Consider the following 20,448-nt stretch of genomic DNA (forward strand, 5'->3'; position numbering starts at 1 on the left):
CTAGCGAAGCGTTTAAATGACATTTATTGATTTACAGTGAGTGATCAAAATTAAATTAATTGCTGCGTTGGAGATGATGAACAAAAAAAATGTGCATTTTATGGGAAAATTTGGGGTTTTCTTCAATTGTCTGTTACATGAAAATAAAAAAAAATATTTAAAAAAAATTAAATTTTTGAATTAAAATATTTAAAAAAATATAAAAATATTAAAAAAATAAAAAAAATATTAATTTATATTTAAAAAAAAATAAAAAAAAAATATTTTAAATTTAATTTAATTTTAAATGTTTTTGAAATAATTTAATTTATTTTAAAAATAAAAATATTTTTTTAAAAATTATAATTTTTAAAAATATAAATTCATTATAAATTTGATTAAAAAAAATTTAATTGTAATATTAATATTTTTTTAAATCAAATTTAAAAAAAATATAATTTTTAACAAACTTTTGAAAAAAATATTTTTTTTTTAAAATAAAAAAATTTCTTAATTTTTAATTCAACGAAAATAAATAAAAATTTAAAATAAAAATCATTAAAAAAGTTAAAAAATATATATTTAGAGTAAAATTTTTTACTAAAAAGTTTATTTTATAAAACCCATTATTTAACAGAAAAAAATAATTTTCCATAATTTTTTTATTTAAAAAAAATTATTTAAAATTTTATTTATTTAAATTAAAATTATTGAAATTAAATTATTAAAAAATTTTAAAAAAAAATGTAAAAAAAAAAAGAAAATCAGTTTTTAAAATTTAAATAAAATATTTTTTATGAAATAAATTAAGAAATAATTTAATTTATTTAAATTTTTTAAATTATTTAATTTTTTTTTTATTTTTTTAAATAAATTTTTGACTGAAAGCATTTAAACATTTTTAACTTAAAAAATACTGAACAAAAAAATAATTAAAAAAAACTAAATTTATTTTTTTTAATTAAAAGAAAATTTTTAATAAAATAAATTTAAAAAAAATATCTTAAAAAATGCGCTTAAATTAAAAGTAAAAATTAAATAAAACTTTCAATAATTCGAAATTTTACAAAAAAAAAATAATAAAAAATTGTAACGTGTCATATAACAGGAGATGAACACATAAAAAATCAGTAGAACAACACCCCGTTTTTTATTATATTTATTTTATTTTTTTATTAAATTTTTTTCCATGTACTGAAACAGTAAAAAAAGCAACAATTACCAACAACTGTCAATCCAATAAATAAATCAGAATTAATTTCGAGTGCGTGCCTCTGAGTATTTTTTTTTGTTTTTGTAACATTTTATTAAATAAAAAAATGTAAAAAAAAATTCACGTAATAAAATTTCCGAAATTAAAAACAAATTTAGCTTAAAAAACAAAAAATCGGTCATTTTTTGCCTTTTTTTTATTAAATTGATTCATCTAAATTTCTCGCTAAATGCTTCAAACTTCGAACTTTTTATGTTTTTTTTTATAAATATTAATGAAGCAAATGAAGAGCGTGGCACGCCAACAAACCACTAGTTAAATTGTCATTTTAACCATAAAAATTTTTGCATGCCTTTTCATCAGCGGTCAGTCATTTTTTTGTTTTGCGAGATGCAATATTGACATTCCAACCCGCATACACTCGTCGCTTGTTGTCTGTCTCTACAAACAACTCTCATTCACACCTCGAACGATGGATGGAACGAGGACGTCCATTTCTCGTTTGAATATTTTTTTCTCGTTTTTTTTTTTTTAATAAATGAAAATTTTATGAGTCGACAACGACATAACTTTGATGTGACGGGACATTTTGTCTGGCTGACAATTTTTTGTCTCTTCGAACGATGATTTAAATGGAATTAAATGGAAATGATCGGTAATTTTTTTTTTCGTCAATCCGTTTGAGCGAATTCGATGCGGAAAATTTTTAATTTTTTATTTGTCTCAGTTTTGAAAAAGACATGAAAAGCGATACAAATAGGATTTTTAGCAGAAAAAGGAGCTTAATTACGTTTTAAATTTGAATATCCGCACACAAAATTTTATTATTATTATGCAGATTTAATTTAGAGCTATCGTTAGTAGTCGACGCATCGTTATTAGAAATGATGATGATGACAACTCACTTTGTCTATCAAATTTCTGCTTTTTATGAATGGAAGAGACATAAAATGAAATATTTTTGCAATGCCAGTTATTTAAGAGGCGAAAGATAATTTTGAGTTTTTATTACAGGATATGATATGGGCAGAAATTTGAACAAAACAACAAATTTTTAAGCATAAGATGACAAAATTTATTTTTTTAGATATAAATTAAGAATTTTTTTTGGTTCAATTTTTAACTAAAAAAATATTTTTTTAAATTAAAAAAAATATATTCATTTTTAGATTAATTTTATTAAATTTTCATTAAAAAAATATTTAATATTATTTTTAGTTAAATAATTTATTTAAATTTTATTTATTTGAATTTTTACTGATATTTTTTATTTTAAAAAAAATTATTAAAATTTTAATTAAAAAGAATAAATTTAATTTTAATTTATATATTTAAAATGATTAATAATTTTTTTCGAATTTTTAAAATAAAATAAAAATTAATTTTTTTTCTCAATTTTTATAAAAAAAAAATCAAATTTAAAAATTCTTAATTTAATTTTTATTTTTTTTAGCATTTTTTTTTCAATTTACAAATTAAAAGAAAAAAAAATGATAAAAAAATTATTTTATTTTATTTTATTTTAATTTTTTTATTAAAAATTGAATAAAAAATAATTATTTTTTTTTATTTCAATAATTTAATTTATTTAAAATAATTAATAATAAATTTAAAATAATATTTTTTTTTATTTTTGCAATTTTTTAAATTTTATAAATTTAATTTATAATTTCAATTAAAATTAATAATATTTTTTAAAAAATTAATTTTAAATAATTTTTAATTTAAGAATTTATTTTTAATTTATTTTTATTATTTTAATTTAATTTTATTTATTAAATTAATTAAATTTTTAAGTTTATTAATTTATTTATTTATTTTTTTAATTAAATATTTTTTTTAATTTTTTATTTAAAAGAATACTTTTGAATTAATAAAAAAAATCTTTTAAAATCCTTCTCAAATCAGAATAAGAACCCTCAAAAAATATCAATCAATCCTCCTATCATATCATATTTTTTTCAATAATCATGCTGCAATTAATCAAGAATCATGTTCGAAGCATGTAAAAAAAAGCTCATGAATAAAATGTAGGCCAGACTTTCAAAATATTTGGCAAGAAAAAAACTCATTCATCATCGTTGCTGCTTAAGCATTTCTTCTACTTCTAAAATCATAACAAGGGCAAAGAAAACGAATCAAATAAACAAAATAAATAAAAAAAAACATCGGCATCCATTTATAGAATTTTTTTTTGATCATTGCCAAAAATATAATTACGGTAAATTTTTTTTATCGTTTGGCGAGGTTTTTTTCCATTCCGATGTAAGCAAGTAAGAGCAAAGTGGATAGAGAGAGAAAGCAAATTTTAATGTAGAGCGGAGGAAAAAAAGTGCAAAGTCACTCCGAGACCACTTCATCTTCATTAGAGAACTTTCAACGTCGTCGCCTGTCGATTTTTTTTTGGCTCGATGAAGAGACAAGTGATTTAATCTGACTTGAGTGCGCTAAAATTCCTTCTCAAAAAAAATCATAAAAAATTATTTTTAGCATTGAATTTTTTTTTCCTTCTTTTTTAAGAATCAGCAAAAAAAGTCAACCAAGTGGGATTAATTAAGCAATTAAATCTCATGTTCCGTGAAAAAAAATTCTTTCTCTTCTTTTATTTTTTATCTTATCTCGCGTTTCATTAAAAAATATTCATAAAATGCATAAATAATTGAGATATTTAAGAATGTTATGAAGAAGAAAATATTTTTTTTTTAAAGAAATCTCGAAAAATTGTCTACCTACGTTTTTAACCGAGAGTCTTCATTAAAATATTATTATTTATATATATTTAAACAGTTGATGATCGTTTTATTGCTCAATACATTATCTCGCTTAAACACAAAAAAGCAACAAATAAATGAATGAATGGAACGACAAGAGACAATAAAATTGTAAAAAAAAGAGATTTTTTTTAAACAAATATTTAAGTTGTAAGTTAATGAAGAAATATTTATCGAGGTGTCAATGTCAACGCTGTTTTAACGGGTTTTTGTCGATAATATGAGCTGAGCATAAAATATAATGAGAAATGATTAATTTTTGAATTGAGCTTATTGAGATAAAAAATTATCCGAAATTTGATGTAATTTGTTATGAAGAAATTTGAAAAAAATAAAAAAAACTAATTTTTTTTATTTTTTTAAAAAGAATTTTTAAATAAAAAATTTAATTATTTTTTAATTAAAATAAATTAAAATTTAAAATAAAAAAATTTAAGTAAAATAAAAAAATAAATAAAACTATAAATAAATAAATATAATTTTAATAAATAAAAATAATTTTATGAATAAATAAATTTTTAATTTTAAATAAAATAAAATAAAATAATTTTTTTATTACGTTTTATTAAGATTTTTTAAAACAAGAAATTCTTTTTTTTATAAATTCTTTTTTATAAAAATTAAATTAATAAATTTAGAAAAAAATTAAAGTTTAATAAATAATTAAAATTTAATTGAAAATTATTATTAATTAATTTTTAAATAATTAATAAATATTTTTTTAATTTGAATTTAAATAATTTTAATTAAAATTTTTGATTTAATTTAATTCATAATTTTTTAAATAAAAAAAAAATTTTAAAATGTAACTTAATTTTTAATTAAATAAAATAAATAATAAATCCATGTTAAAAAAAATAATTAATTTATTAAAAAAAATAATCATTAAAATTAATGCAAAAATATAAAAAAATAATTCCAAACATTTTTTACAATTTAAATAAAAAAAATATTTTAAAAATTATATTTTTAATTTAATTTAATTTTTTAAATTAATTTTCTTTCTAATTATATTTTTTTTTTTTAAATAAAAATTAACTTTAAAAAATATTTTTAAATCTGTCAAGAATCACTTTAAAAACCCATCCGTCAAAAAAAAATACTTTTTCACAATCATATGAAAAGTTCTTCCGCCGCTCTACTTAAAAGCCCATAAATGTTCACTAATTTCATTTTAATGAAGAGGCGTTTGAAAGAAAGAAACGAAACATAAAAACGTGAAATAGTGTCGGATTACAAACAACGCGAGCGAAGCGACATGCAATTAATAATAAATAAAAAAATAAAATAATTTGTTTGGGTCATAAAATTAAGCAAATCGTTACTTTTTAGTTATTTACTTATTTTTTCTTCCTCTAAGCCACACACACACGGCAGATGAAAAAATTAACAGTTACTCCAAATAAATAGAAATAATAATCATCGTCATTTAATAAAGTAGCGCGCGGCAATCTGCGTTAAATTAGCTTTAATAGACACGTCGTTGATTAGTTGTTTCAATAAAAATAAAAAAAAAATTAAACCAGTAGCTAAACTAATTTATTTAAATCGACAATTAAAAATAATTCCAACTAATTTTTCTTTTTCTTTGATTTCTTTGCAGAAAGAGCCATGATTCGACATTCGAGCTTTAGGCTCGAATTGGGAGCACTTCTGATAATTCTTTTCACAATAACAGCGAATGCAGGTAAGAAATTATGTCAAGTTTGTGAAGAGGCGCCAGTCGTGCCCATTTTTTTTTAAATTTCTTTCTCTGAACTGAAGAAGATGCGTAAATGGTGGTCACTTTGTCGATGATGATGTTTGTTTGTTTATGTTAAGAAGTTACATTATCTAATAAATTATTCATCATGTCATAGAATGTAAAAGAAAAAAAATAGTTTAAGTCAATATCGGCGATGATGGTGTGTTGAACATAATAATAAAGAGTCTTTTGTCCAAAGGAGAAAAAAATAGACGAGCGAGAAATTAGAACAAGTGCGTGAACAAAAAAGGCGAAGAAAGAAAGATGGAGCGTGAATTATGTAGAGCAAAAGTTTTTTCTAAACGTGAATGAATTTTTTGAGGTGTTAAATGGTTAAATTTTCATTCAGAAAAAAATTATTGAGATTTTTTTTATTTTATAAGGAACGGATTTTTGAACAAAAGTTGGGCTAAAATTTATTTTAAAAGATAAAAAATTAAAAGGTTTAACACAAAATTGTTTGAAATTGCCTAATAATAAAAACTAACATTGTCAGTTCCTGAAAATATAGCTAAAAATATAATTTAGGGCTCTGATTTTGAACAAGAGCTGAAAAATTTTTTAAATAGAAAATTTTTGTTATTTTTAAAAAGATTTAAATTTATTTAAAAAAATGCGAAAATAATTTTTTATTTAAAATTAATTTATTTTTTTTAATTAAAAAAATTTATTTCATAAAATAAAATTATTAAATTTTATTTAACAAAAAAAAAGTAAATAAATAAATGTAAACAATTAATTTCATCAAAATCTAAAATAATTTTTTTTAAAATGTGAATTTAAAAAAAACAACGAGAAATAACAAAAAAAAATTCTCGACACAAAAGTTTATTTTTTTTTAATTTAAATTTAGTTTAAAAAAGGTAGAAAAAATTAAATTAACAAAAAAAAAATAAATAAATAAAAATTATTTTGAAATTAATTTTAAAAAAATTAAATTAATTTAAAATAAAAAATTATTTTCGCATAAATTAATTTTTTAAATAAATTTAAATCTATTGAAAAATTTTAGAAAATTTTCTATTTTAAAAATTGTTTTTCTAATTAAAAATTTTAATTTAAAATTATTTCTTTGATGTTTCATAATGAATTTTTGAAAAATTAAAAAAAAAATTAAAAAAAATATTTGTAAATAATTATTAATTAATATTTAAATGAATATAAAATTATATTAAATTTTTTTAGATTTTTTTTTATTTTATTTTTCAATTAAAAAAAATATTTTTAAATAATTGTTACTTAATTTTTAAATAATTAAAAAAAAATTATTTAATTTTCTTTAGAATTATTTCCAGTTAATTTTTAGATTTAAAAGAAAAAATCTAATCTTAAAAAAAATAAAAAAAAATGCAGTTAAATTCACTACAATTCAAACCTCTAATTTGCAGAAGAGAAAAAAAAACTGTAAACAAGCCTTTAGCCAAATAACTTCAAGTATTGCCTCACTCGTTTAAACGATAACAATAACACTTTTGGTCGACAAAAAAAAAAATAAATTAAAATGTGTCCACAGGCACAAACCTATTTAAATTACAAAGAACTGTCTCTCACACTTCTTCGCTGTTCATCGAAACACGCCGTGCCGCCAATATTCGATGAAATAAATGGAATTCCTTCATTTCACTTCTTTCTTTAGTTCTTGTGTATTTTTTTCGCGTGTACACAATTTCTTTTCAATCGTAATCATTATCATTCAAATTATTTATTCACACAAGATCTTCCTTATTTTTTATTCATGAAACGTCGTTCAGTAGATTCTAAGCAAAAAAAAAAATAAATAAACACTATTAAAGAGTACTCATCATCGTTCGTCGTCATCACATGTGTGCCCCGAAGGTATGTTGTTCACTTACCTGCTATCGCCTCAAAATACTGGTTTAGAATTAAATGAGTACGCGCAAGTAAAATGTGACCCACATTGCCATTTCTTTCGTTTTATTGCTGCGAACATGTCGTTTTTTGCGTTATTTAACTATTTTTTTTTTGCCTGTTTCGAGTGTATGTTGAAGACGATCGCGGTCAAGTTGAGTGAAAGGTCGGTCAGGAGTGTTATTGTAACGAAAAAGCCTACTCATCTTAACATCTCGAGTATGTTGGTGGTAGATGGCTTTGGAATAACACGTCGTCGCATTATTCTCCAGAGGAAAATATCAGTTTGGTCACGTAATAATAGAAATTATAAGTTTTTTCTGTACACATGTTGTTGTTGTTGTTTTTGTAATGTTATGTTGTTTCACATTAAATAAACATATGTACACTCCTTTTTTACCGCATTGCAGAAATTTTTCATGAAAATATGATTTTTTAGCGATTTGACGTCTTTTAGTCAAAAAATTAAAAATTAATTAAAATATTTTTTTAAATAATATTTAATTATTAAAATATTAAAAAATATTTAATTAAAATAAGAATTTAAATTAAAATTATTTTAATTAAATTTTTTTTAATTAAAAATTTAATTTTTTTATGTATTAAAATTTTATTTACAAAATTTTCACGAAAAAAAAATATATTTAGAAAATTTTCTGGAATTTTAAACTATATTTTTTTTTATTTTTCATAATTTTTTTTTAAAATTTTATTTTCTTTTATTAAAGAAATATAATTTAAAATTTAAAAAAAAAAATAAAAACGAAGAGTATTTTTAAGTAATTAAATTTATTTTTTTTTTCGAAAAAATTTATTAAAATTTTAATAAATAAAATATTTAATTTTACAAAAATAAATTATTTAAAAAAAATGAGAAAAAAATTAAAAATTATTTTAATTTATAAAAAATTCAGAAAATAAACTTATTGAAAATTAATTAAAAAATATTATTTTAAAATAAAAAATAAAATTTAAAAAAAAATTAATTATTTTTTTTAAATTAATTAAAAAATATTTTTAACATAAAAATTAAAATTTAAAAAAAAATAATTAATTTTTTAAAAATTATTTTATTCAAAACTTTTAATAAAAAATTAAATTTTCAACTTTTGACCCACAAAAACCAAATTAAAATACGCTCAAATCCCTCATTTCTGCGAAAAATAGTTAATCTCAATAATTTATAAATAAACTACTGCATTACATTTCATTACACTCGGCATGCAAAAGAAGCGACAACGTACGAAATAGCGAACGAGAGACCGATTAAAACACCGTAACATGAAATTGAACTTGAACTTGCTCTTGCCAACATAGCAGCACGGAGTGTGGGTTTTTGCAATATAAAGAAATACGAAAAAAAAATCCATATAATTACCAACAATTCACATACTTTTCATATCATTTCATAATGAAATGAAGAGAAGCAATAAAAAAAATGTTGCATACATAATTATGTATCGTAAGTAGCAAATAGGAATTACAACAACAAGAAACTAAGTAAATTTTTGTTACAATGTTGTGTAAGAAATTATGCTATCGCGCAATTGGAATCTCTCTCGTTTGCTATTGGCAGTGAAATAAAAGTAGTTTTCGATAAATAAAAGTTTGTAAATCGATGAGAGCAATTATGATGTTGTAATGTCGCAAAAGTGGTTGTCATGTTCGTCATATAAGGAGAGATTAAGATCATCATTGAGCACAATTGAAATGTCGAGTGGCGAAGTAAAGAAGTGAGCAATTAACCTACAGATTATGCAGAGGAGAATGTAGAACGGGAAGTAGGTAAGAGACGATGATGAGTGGATTTTAGTCTGATCTATTTTCTGAATTAATTTGCTCGTCTTGAGCTTTAAAAAGTTCTTATTGAAACTTATTTGAGCTTTTTAAAGAACTAAAGACGAGAAAAATTTATTAGTTTGACCTAAAATTCTATTTGAACGATTTTTCAGCTCTTGATACATTTTCAAGCCCTAACTTATAGTTTCAACTATTTATTCAGGAGCTGACTTTGTTAGTTTTTATTTTTATTTAATTTTAAATAATTTTACGTTTTGAAAATTAATTTTTTCGTTTCAAAAAAATTTTTTAGGTCAAATTTTAATATTTCAATATTAAAAAAATTGCAATTTTTATCAATCAAGTTATCAAATTGAATGCAAAAAAAATTCAAAATGAGTTTAAAAAACTCATCAAAACCATCATTAACCAAAAATATGCTTCAAACATAAATCAATCAGGTCAAAAAACTCAATAACCATTAAAAAATGTATTCTCGATCAAAGCAAGCTTCCTGTTACAGATAAAAAAAAATCATATTTATTAACTTTACCGCTTCTCAAATTACATTCCGCTGTAATGAATATCTGCACAATATTGCCTCACAGTCCTGTTCAAAAAGCAATCAAAAAAATTTCATATTACGTATGCTCGTGAGTAATTCCCGTACCTGCTTATTTATCTCGCTATCAAAAAAAAATTACAAAGAAATGAATAATAATATCGGAATCTGCGGTCATCAACTTTTTTTTTGTTCTTACACGATTGACCAACAGCACGACATACGACGTCACATACATGTGTAAATAACTTAAAAATAGCTCGAGAACATCATCCCGAGATAATTCTATTGAATAAATTTGCGAAAGAAAGAAACACGACTTTGACGCGAATTATCGAGTGTCGCAAAAACAAAGCTTCGCAGAGTCCTTGACCTTTTTCACGGCAAAATAACAAAAAAAAAATCTTATGAACACAATTATTTTTATTATTGAGTTATCGATAACCGTATAAGACGACGCACGACCTGAAGATGACTAATACCGGTTTTTTTTAAGTTATCGATTATATCGCGCGCAGTTTTCACAAGGTAAGGAAGGATTCACATCATCATCATCATTATTTTATTTTTGTAACACTAAAATTCTTAAAGTATGATGTAATATGAGCAATGTGTTCATGTCCATCGTCTCCTCTTTGATAAAGCAAAAAAAAATTATAAGAAAAAAATTATAATTCTGAATCACTGAAGATCACGAGAAGAAGATGTTTCCTCGTAAAGTTAATAATAACTCGTTAGAAACAAATAAGAAGTAATAATAACAAGTAATCAAATAATGAGGAAGAAGTTATGAAAGAACAAAAAATTATTGATTGAAATTGCTTTTTTTTTCTTCGTCGAACCTTTATGTCGGATGATGATGATGTGTTAAAATAATGCAAAAATTTAGAGGGAGAAAAAAAAGAGGAAGATTAAACAAATAAATTGAAAAATATGAAGAAGAAAAAAATGTAGGGCTGGGCGCGAGCGTTCTGAGGTCATGTATTTCAATTTAGAGACCAGCATGAATTCAATATCCGCTTTCATCAATGAACTTGACGGCGACTGTGCTAAATAGTTAGAACGCGATGTATTGACGATTGGTGTTAAAAAGATTTATGATGGAGTCGTGAATGTGATTAGTTTTTGTGTGTTGCCTGTTTTACAATGTTCAATATGGGAAGAAGGCTTGCTGCTGCGTTCTTGTCGTAATTTCTGATGAAATGTGTGTCTGTGTGTGGTTTGGTTTTGATTGCAAAATATGAATTGATGGAAAATTTCGAGAATTGTTTTGTGCATGTGTGGTAGATGGAATTTTCCTTTGATGTGTGAAATGTTTTATTAGCAGAATCCCTTACAAACTATTGAGGAACACAATTTCTGTTGGGAGAATAATTGAAGGTTCTCCATTAGTATCCTTTGGGCATTTTTTGATGAATGAGGAGGTCCAAATTAGAATGCGTTCAATACTTACTTCAATTTTTCTGATATTTTTGAGCTCTTTACTTCAACCTGTTGAACCTGAAATCTGAGATTTTTCTGAAATAAAAATTTTTTGTTAAGTTTTTGTGCTTGGTTTGGATTAAAAAGTATTTGATTTGACATAATTAAGATTTTGAAGCATATAATTTTGTTAAATTTTTTTCTCAGATCTCAACCAACTTCTGATAGTCCCTTGATGTTGTCAAAAATCTAAAATAAAATGAAAAAAAAAATTAAAATAATTTTATTATAAACATTATTTTGATTTTTTTGATAATATAAAAAATTTAAACATTTTTAATAAAATCATAAAAAAAAAATTAAACAATTTTTTTAAATGAAGAAAAATTTAAAAAAAAATCAGAAAAAAATTTGTATTTTTTTTTGGATTATTTTTCTTCATATTTTTGTTTTGATAAACTTTTTTTTTATTTTAAAATCCTTTTTTTTTGTCATTTTTTAAAAAAAGGTAAATTTTTTTAAAAATTTTTATAAAAAAATAAAAGAATTTTAAAAAAATTAAGTATTTTCATTTCTTCTTGTATCGTCTTAAAATAAAAAAAATTATATTAAAATATTAAAAAAAAAAATAATTCATAAAAATTTTTAATTTTTTTTACGTTAGCTAAATTTTTATAAAATAAAATATAATTAAAAAATAAAATAAATTTTTACCTGATTTTTTAATTTTCAAGAACTTTGAAAAAATTAAAATACTTCTTTTTTTTTTTTGAATAAATAAAAAAAAAATTAAATTTAAAATTAATTCTCAGGAATTTTTATTCAAAGAATTCAAAGAAAAAGAAAATTTTTATTAAAAAAAATATTGTTAAAACAAATAAAAAGTTGAAAAAAAAAATTAAAAATTTTGAAAAAAAAAATTAATTTTAATTGATTAAAATTTATAATTTTTTTCTTACCCTAAATTTTTTATAAAATAAAATAATTCTTACCTGATCCTTAAATTTTGAAGAACTTTAAAATTCTAAAATTTAAAAATTAATTAAATTCTCAAAACTTACCAAAAATCCTATAATTTCGCATCAAATTGATTAAAACATCACAAAATTGACCGGAAACACGTTTCGTACTTTACCGTTAGCATTCTGACCTTCTCATAACTCGACCGACATCCATAGATTACCATCATTACCATTGATTTCATTTGCCTTATTTATTTATTTATTAGCCACAGAACAGACAGTAGAACCCACAAACTACCTTTTATCAATTGACTTCTGATTTATTTTTCACAATTCTTTTCTTGTACTTTTTTTTATCTCTTTTTTGATTATATTCTTCCTACTTTTTTTTTCGTTGTTGTTCTTTTGCGATTTCAATTAATAAACATGCTACGAAAAAAAATCATTATTATATTTATTTAAATGAATTACAAAAAAATCGTGTAAATCTCATCATCTCGTTGTTGTAAACTTACCTGGCAATCATGTTTGATAAATAAAATAATCATAATAATAATAAATGTAATGAATCATAGAACAAAAAAAATAACGAAGACGACGAGATAAATATTGGTAGGAAGCAAATATGAAGAGAACACCATCATCACGCCGGAATAAATTTGAAGTTGTCTCTCGTCGTAGCACAGCAGCAGCACGTTTTTATGCAAAAAAAAAACAGAACTTTTTTTTTATCTTTTACAAACATTTTTTTGTAATGTGTGTGAATTACCTCAACTATTCATTATTCATCGTCATGAATGGCGGTCGTTTCTTCTGCCAATATCGCACGCATAACGAAGAAAAAAAAGTTTTCCTGGTTTTGGTCTGTTCCTTGTCTCTCCTCTTGTTTCCTTGGCGCGGAACGAAAATTATTGTTATAAATATTTTTTTTTAATGAAAATCTATGGAGCACATCGTTCGTTAATGGTTCTTGTTAAAAACTTTTTTTCTCTTTTTATAAAAAATATAAAATCCTTCGATTTTTTTTTTTTCATATTTTTTGATCAGACGTAGACTCTTAAAAAATTTTTATCATCGAATAATAAAAAAAAGTCGTTAAAGATGTCATCGTCATGCGAGAAGAGAAGCAACAACCAGTCTAGACTCGACCAGTTAGACAGGTTTAGAAGAAGATCTTTTTTTTTCGTTTATTTTGCAAGATTTCATGAATTTTCTTTCTATTCTTTCTCTGCGTAGAATTTTTATTTTTTTTTTTCGAACCATTGATTAAAGTTCTTGATTATTATTATTACGAAGAATTCAGAGATGCTAAATTAAGATTATGTCGTCATTGGTTGGTCATGACATTTGTATCTCGGAGCCCAGCTTTGGCACAGAAAGATTTTTTTTTGTTGGATTTATTAATAATTAATGCAAATTGTTTTTCGGGCTTTTTTATCGATTCCATTCATATGGTAATGATGAGCGAATGTGATGATGATTCGTCGCGGAGATATTTTGATATTGATATGTTAAAATTTAGTAAATTATTTAATTTGTGATGATGGATTTTTGTTTAATATGGTTGATGTAATCACGTGTGAAGTTTTCGTTAGGAAGATTTTTTTGCTTGATATTTTTAGTTAAATTAAAAAAAAAAATTAACTTGAAATTTTTTTCAATAAAAATGTTTTTAAGCACTTTTTGATAATTTTTTTTTTAAGTTTTTGAGTATTTAATGAATAATTTTAAATTTTAAAAAAATAATAAATTAAAATTAATAATTAGTATAAAATAAATTTTAATAAATTAAATAATAAATAAATTAAATTTATTTTATTAATTTAAAAAAAAAATATTTTAATAATTTTTTTTTTTTTTTATTATTTTTTAAAAAAATATTTTTTTTAAATAATAAAATTTTAATTTAATCTAATTAATTAATTATTGAATTAAGTTTAAAAAAAAATATTTTTATAAATTCATTTTGTATTAATAATTTTTTTTTTTTTTTTTCATTTTAAATTTTAATTTTATTTTATTAAAAAATAATTTTTTTTAAATGTTCGAAATTTAAGCCTTTTTTTATTTTAATATTTTAAATTTATTTTATGAATTTTAATAAATTTTATTCAAAAAATATATTTTTAGATAATTCATTTTTTATTTGAATACATTAATTAATTATTTAATTTAATTTTAAAAAAATTAATTTTAATAAATTTCTTTCATTTTAATAAATTTTATTGAATTTTATCAAAAATATTTTTTTTAAATAATTAATTTTTTATTTAAATTTATTAAATAATTATATAATATTTTTTTTTATTTTTAATTTTAATAAATCAATTTTTTTTAATAATTTTCATAAAATAAAATAATTTTTTATCATTTTTAATTTTATAAATAAATTTTATTTTATTAATTTAGTTTTATCAATTTTAAAAAATAAATTAATTTATTTTGATTTTATTTAAATTTTTAAAACTTGTTTAAATTTAATATTTTCCCTATTAATATTTTTTCACTTTTGTAAAAAAAAATTATAAAATTAGTTAATTTAAAAAATTAGTATTTTTCACAATTTTTATTCAAATTGCATTAAAAACTGCTTACTATAGAAATAGTCTTATAGAAAAATAATAATTTAATTTTTTTCTTTTACAAATCAAATTTTTGAATATTCAAGCAAATAAAAAAAAATAATTGCCAAAAAAAAAGTTGACCGAAAATCATAAATTCCAATCACATTAAAAACTCACCTCAATTAAATGAATACCATTTTTCTTTTCTTTTTGGAATCTTTTTCTGCCTGCCTTCATTAACATCATTTTTCAGTCCAACAAAAAAAAATTTTTTGCTCTACAAAATTACGGTTATTCCGAATACGAATGTATGCTAACACGAAAAAAACATCCAAAAATAGTAAACAACTTAGTAAATAAATTAACAAATCAATTTGGCAAGAAATTCGAAAAAACAAAAAAAAAAGACAAAAAAAAATTGTCCGAAGAATAGCCACAACATTAATTAATTGAGCAGCGAACGACATCACGTACGACGTACGAAATGAGATTTTTGACACTGGAATCCCGTAATAATTATGCTAATTAACATAAGTGCCATAGTTTAAAAATAAATGAAATGAAACAAGTTTCGAACACCAAACAACAGCACGACGAGCGAGAGAGAAAAAAAAACGAACGTGAAAAATAATCTTGAACTTGGCTTTCGTAACACACAATGAAATGAAGTGTACATAATAATTTGATTGTTATTATACAACCGTGCGAATCTATACCTCGCATCGTGTATGCAACATAGTTCGTTCGTCGACATCATCGTGTAATAATTTACTCGTCGTACCCGAGTCGTACGAGCATTATTTCCGCATTTTGTACCGAACGCGCGCGGGAGAAGAAGAAGACACACGATGAAGAGGTTGGTGTACTTAGACACTGTGGCATGTGAATTTTTTTTGGGTGAATTAAGTTCACACGGCGAAATTAAGAATAATGCGAGATGTGAAAAGACTTTTAGAGCCGTGTTTAAGACGACGGAGAAAAAAGTTTGTGATTTATGGGGAAATGTGCGGAAATTTACATAAAACAAGGGTTTTTATGATTAATTTGACGACGGTTCGGATGGGGAAACTATCAAGGGACAAAAGACTCGTCCTCGACTAATTTTGCATTTTTTTACGCGCTAAGGGTCTAAATTGGTGTTTAGAATAATTTTGACAGTAACAAATGGCATTTTGTTTATCAAAGAATTTTTTTTAAGGAAAAAGACTTTCAAAGACATTTTTAGTAATTTTTGATCAATTTTAAGCTTAAAAATCATCCAATGGGCTTTCAAAATAAAAATTACGTTTTTTTAATCGAATTCGACTCACGAATTTCCAATTCGACTTCGAATTCGACTCACGAATTTCCAATTCGACTGTAAAAAAGTTCTATTTCTCTCATTATTAAAAAAAAATAAATAATTTTTAACATTTTAATACATGTAAAAATAAAAAAGAATCCGACTCAAAAACTTACGAATTCGCCTCACAAATTTTGAACTCGACTAACAATTTTGATTTCGACTTACGAATTATAATTTGACTTAAAACTTTAAATTTAACTTTAAAACTTTCAAATTTTATTTTGAAAAAAATTTCCGTAATTTTTGAGCTTAAAAAAATCATCCAATGAGCTTTCAAAATAAAAATTACGTATTTTTTACGTATTTTTTATTTTTCAATATTCAAGCTTAAGATCCATCAAAGAGACTTCTAAAGACATTTTCCGTAATTTTTTATCAATTTCAAGCTTAAAAATCATCAAATAAACTTTCATAAAAATTCAAAAGATATGAAATAAGAAATAAAAATTTAACTCATAAATTTGACAATTTATACTTACCCGACTTTTTATAAGAGAAAAAAAAATGTAACCAAATTTGAATTTTTAATCCATTTTTGGTTATATTTCCTTTCACTTTATGTCAAGAACTAACAGAACCGAATCCACTCCTTGTCAATAAATTACAATTTTAAAACTGAAAAAAGAAAGGAATAACTTTAAATTCTTAATTCTTGAAAAAAAAAATCCGTTACTTTTTTTTTCTTGATAATATCTGATACAAAAACGTCAATTTGCCGCCTTTTACCTTATTTATCCTTTATAATTTCTTTAAATATTCTTGATTTTGTGTATTAAAACTTTTTTTTTGTGTGACCCACATTCAATTTGCATTGAAATTTGAATCTCGTGAGCATTCGATGATGACATTCAAATTTCGTTCTTGTTTCGTGTATATGAAAAATTTTTGACCACGCACGTCGTTCTGATTTAAAAATAATTTCGAAGCTAATTTGTGTCTCTCTTTTTCTCTTTGCAGCTCCTACGGTGAATCACGATACACAGATCAGCACGTTAGAAGGTAAGTAGGACATGAACTTTCAATTTCGTAATTGTTTAATGAATTTTTTCTCTTTTTTTTCCGGTAGATTCTGATGGCTGTTACTACAATTATAACCATTATAGCGAAGGCGATAGAATAATGACAAACGAACCATGTCTCAACTGTACTTGCCATAATCAAATGCTCATGTGTTATCTCAGGGTATGTCCGTTCACGAAACCTATTGGACAGGATTGCGTCGTTGAGAAACGTGAAGATCAGTGTTGTCCTATTATTACATGTCCTGAAGGTAAAATTTTAGTTTTTCAAAATTTTGAGGTTATTTTAACTTTTCTTTTATAGTTCCTGTTGAATTGGAAGCTCATCATGGCGCTGGATCAACAGAATTGGGACATCCCGATAACTTTGGATGTACAATCGATAATAAGTTCTACTCCGAAGGTTCTCAAGTACCCTCTAGCCCACACAAGCCTTGCGAATTGTGTTATTGCATACGGAATATGACAACTTGTGTCATGCAAGAATGTACATTACACGTGGAAGGATGCCAACCTGTTTATCATCGAGGTGTATGTTGTCCCGTGCGATATGAATGCGGTAAGTATTTCTTGGCAACGAATGTGAAATGTGATTTTAATTGAATTTCGATAATTTCATTAGATCACGACAGTGATGGTCCCCTTGAAATTGAAGACCAAACAACGACAACTGTTCGACCTACCCCTGGATTTATGCTGACAACAACTCCAGCTCCAAGTTCGGATTGTGTGCATAACGGAAATGTCATTGCTGATGGCGGTTTAGTTGATACTGGCAAACCATGCGATCATTGTTATTGTATGAAGGGCGATATTGTATGCGTTGTTATGGAATGTCTTGAACCATCAACCATGGAAGGCAAGAATTGCACTGCTGTACCTCCGAAGGCTGATGAATGCTGTCCAACAGACTATATTTGCGATGGAGATGTTGTCAAGGCAGAATCTTTCGCGCCATCAACTCAAGGACCAACAACAATGGCAGCTGAAAAGGAAGAAGAAGATGAACAAGTTTCGATGACTGATAAACCAACTTTGGATACAAAGAATCGCTTCGATGACGAATCAGCAACTAAAGAACCTGAAATGGCAACAACAATGTCATCTATGGATAAGGAAGAAGAGAAATCAACTGAAAAGGTTGAATCTGAAGATAAAACAAGCAAACCTGAAACAACAGAAAAATCAGAAATGGATGAAAGTGAAAAGGCAACTACGATGTCTTCAATTGACAGAACTGACAAACCTGAAGATGAAATTGTGCAGCAAATGACTTTGAGTCCTGTTGATCAAATGAAACCTGAGGAAGAAGCTAAAACTGATGCTCCTTCCAAAGAAGAAGAAGAAAAGGTTGAAAGTACAGAAGCTCCAAAGAAAGACGATTCAGAAGAAAAGGTTGAAAGTACAGAAGCTCCAAAGAAAGATGATTCAGAAGAAAAAGTTGAAAGCACAGAAGCTCCAAAGAAAGACGAAGAATCTACCGAAACTTCAAAGAAAGACGAAGAAGCAGAAAAAACAACTGATGCTCCAAAATCTGATGAAGATGTTTCCATGGCTGCTACAACTCTTGCTTCAGTTGAAGACGCTGAGAAATCAACAGAAGCTGCTAAGGAAACTTCAACAGATGCTCCTTCAAAGACAGCTGATGAAGAAGTTGCTTCTACTGATGCACCAAAGAAAGACACAACTGATGAAGAAGTAGCTTCAACTGATGCACCAAAGAAAGATTCTGCTGAAGAAGATATGCAAAAGACAACTATTGCTCCTGAAGATCGTCTTTCGACATTCATTCCTGATTTGATGGAAAAATCAACGAGCAAACCATCGGAAGATGAAGCTATGGAAATGAACACTGTTTTGCCCGATGTTCCATCAACAGAAGAAGCCAAGACAGACAAATCTGTTCCTGAAATGACAACAATGAAATCTGCTGAAGAGCCAATGAAAGAAATGGAAGAAGAGATGATGAAAACAACTACAGCACCAATGGATGAACAAGAAGAAGAAATGAAAGCAACAACCATCAAACCAAGATTCGACGAAGAAGAAAAGGATCAAGATGAAGAGAAATTAGAAATGGCAACAACCATGATGCCTGAGAAGGAAGAAGAACAAGTTACTCTTGCTGAAGATTTAAGCAAACCAGCAGAAAAGGCAACAACAATGAAACCTTCTGAAGATGAGCAAAAGGAACAAATGACAACTGTTAAACCAGCTGCTGAAGAAGAAATGAAGACTGATGCTCCAATGGATACTCCAACAACTGTTAAAGATGCTCATGATGATGACTCTGCAAACGAAATTCCTGAATCCATGGATGAAATGAAAGAAAAGGTTACAACTGTTAAACCTGCTGGCGAAGAAGAAACTCAAACAATGATCTCAGAAGAAGATGACGAGCTTCAGAAACATATTGATGAGGAAGATGACATGAAAGTTACAACTACATCTCCAATGTCACAAGAAACCGAGAAACCCGCTGACTTTGATCGTGTCAATCTTGGCGAAGGACATCCTTCAACTGTTCGTCCCGAAGATAAAATCACGACATTCATTCCTGATCTTGAGACAAAGACAACTGCTAAACCTGATTCAGGTCGCGATGATCTCGAACTTCCTCCTGCAGAAATTGTCACTGAACTTCCTGAAATGCCCGCCATGACAACAATGAAGATGCCTGAAGATGAAATCATTGAAGCAGCTAAACCAGTTGAATCTGATTCTCATATGATGGTTGATGAGCCAAGCAGTACAGATAAACCCAAAGAAGATGAAGCCATGGAAATGAATACAGTTATTCCTGAAGGAGAAGATAAGGATGCTGAACAACAAACAGTTAAATTAGACGAAGCTTCGATCATGACAACATTGTCGCCAATGGGAGATAAGAAAGAAGATACGTTGTTGGATAGCATCGATAAAATTTTGGAAACCTTCCCAATGGCAACCGATAAGTATCCTGATATGGGATTGCCCCAAGCTATTCCCGGCGAAGGTGATTGCTTATTTGATGGTCAACATTATCGTCACAACACAACAATTCCATCAACAGAAAGATGCCTTGTCTGCTTGTGCTTGAACAGTGCTGTGAGATGCAATCAAACTTGCGAAGATATTCCTGAAACGACTGATAAGAGTGAAGAAGCAATTGTTGAATCTTCTGAAGTTCCAGCAACTGTTGTTGAAGTAAGATTTTTTTTCTCGTATTTTGATATTTCA

General features: G+C 24.8%; 1 protein-coding gene across 1 annotated transcript in view; it reads left to right on the plus strand.

The window, feature by feature from the left end:
* LOC134833755 (titin) overlaps positions 1-20,448 on the plus strand; it is a 49,757-nt gene that overhangs the window by 24,171 nt on the left and 5,138 nt on the right. Inside the window, exons 2-6 of the mRNA XM_063848189.1 lie at positions 5,567-5,650; positions 17,168-17,209; positions 17,277-17,480; positions 17,534-17,788; positions 17,852-20,415. Coding sequence (XP_063704259.1) covers positions 5,575-5,650; positions 17,168-17,209; positions 17,277-17,480; positions 17,534-17,788; positions 17,852-20,415 — 3,141 coding nt within the window. The 5' untranslated portion in view covers positions 5,567-5,574. The remainder of the gene's footprint in view (positions 1-5,566; positions 5,651-17,167; positions 17,210-17,276; positions 17,481-17,533; positions 17,789-17,851; positions 20,416-20,448) is intronic.

This window comes from Culicoides brevitarsis, chromosome 3 (genome assembly GCF_036172545.1).
Source record: "Culicoides brevitarsis isolate CSIRO-B50_1 chromosome 3, AGI_CSIRO_Cbre_v1, whole genome shotgun sequence".
Classification (NCBI taxonomy): domain Eukaryota; kingdom Metazoa; phylum Arthropoda; class Insecta; order Diptera; family Ceratopogonidae; genus Culicoides; species Culicoides brevitarsis.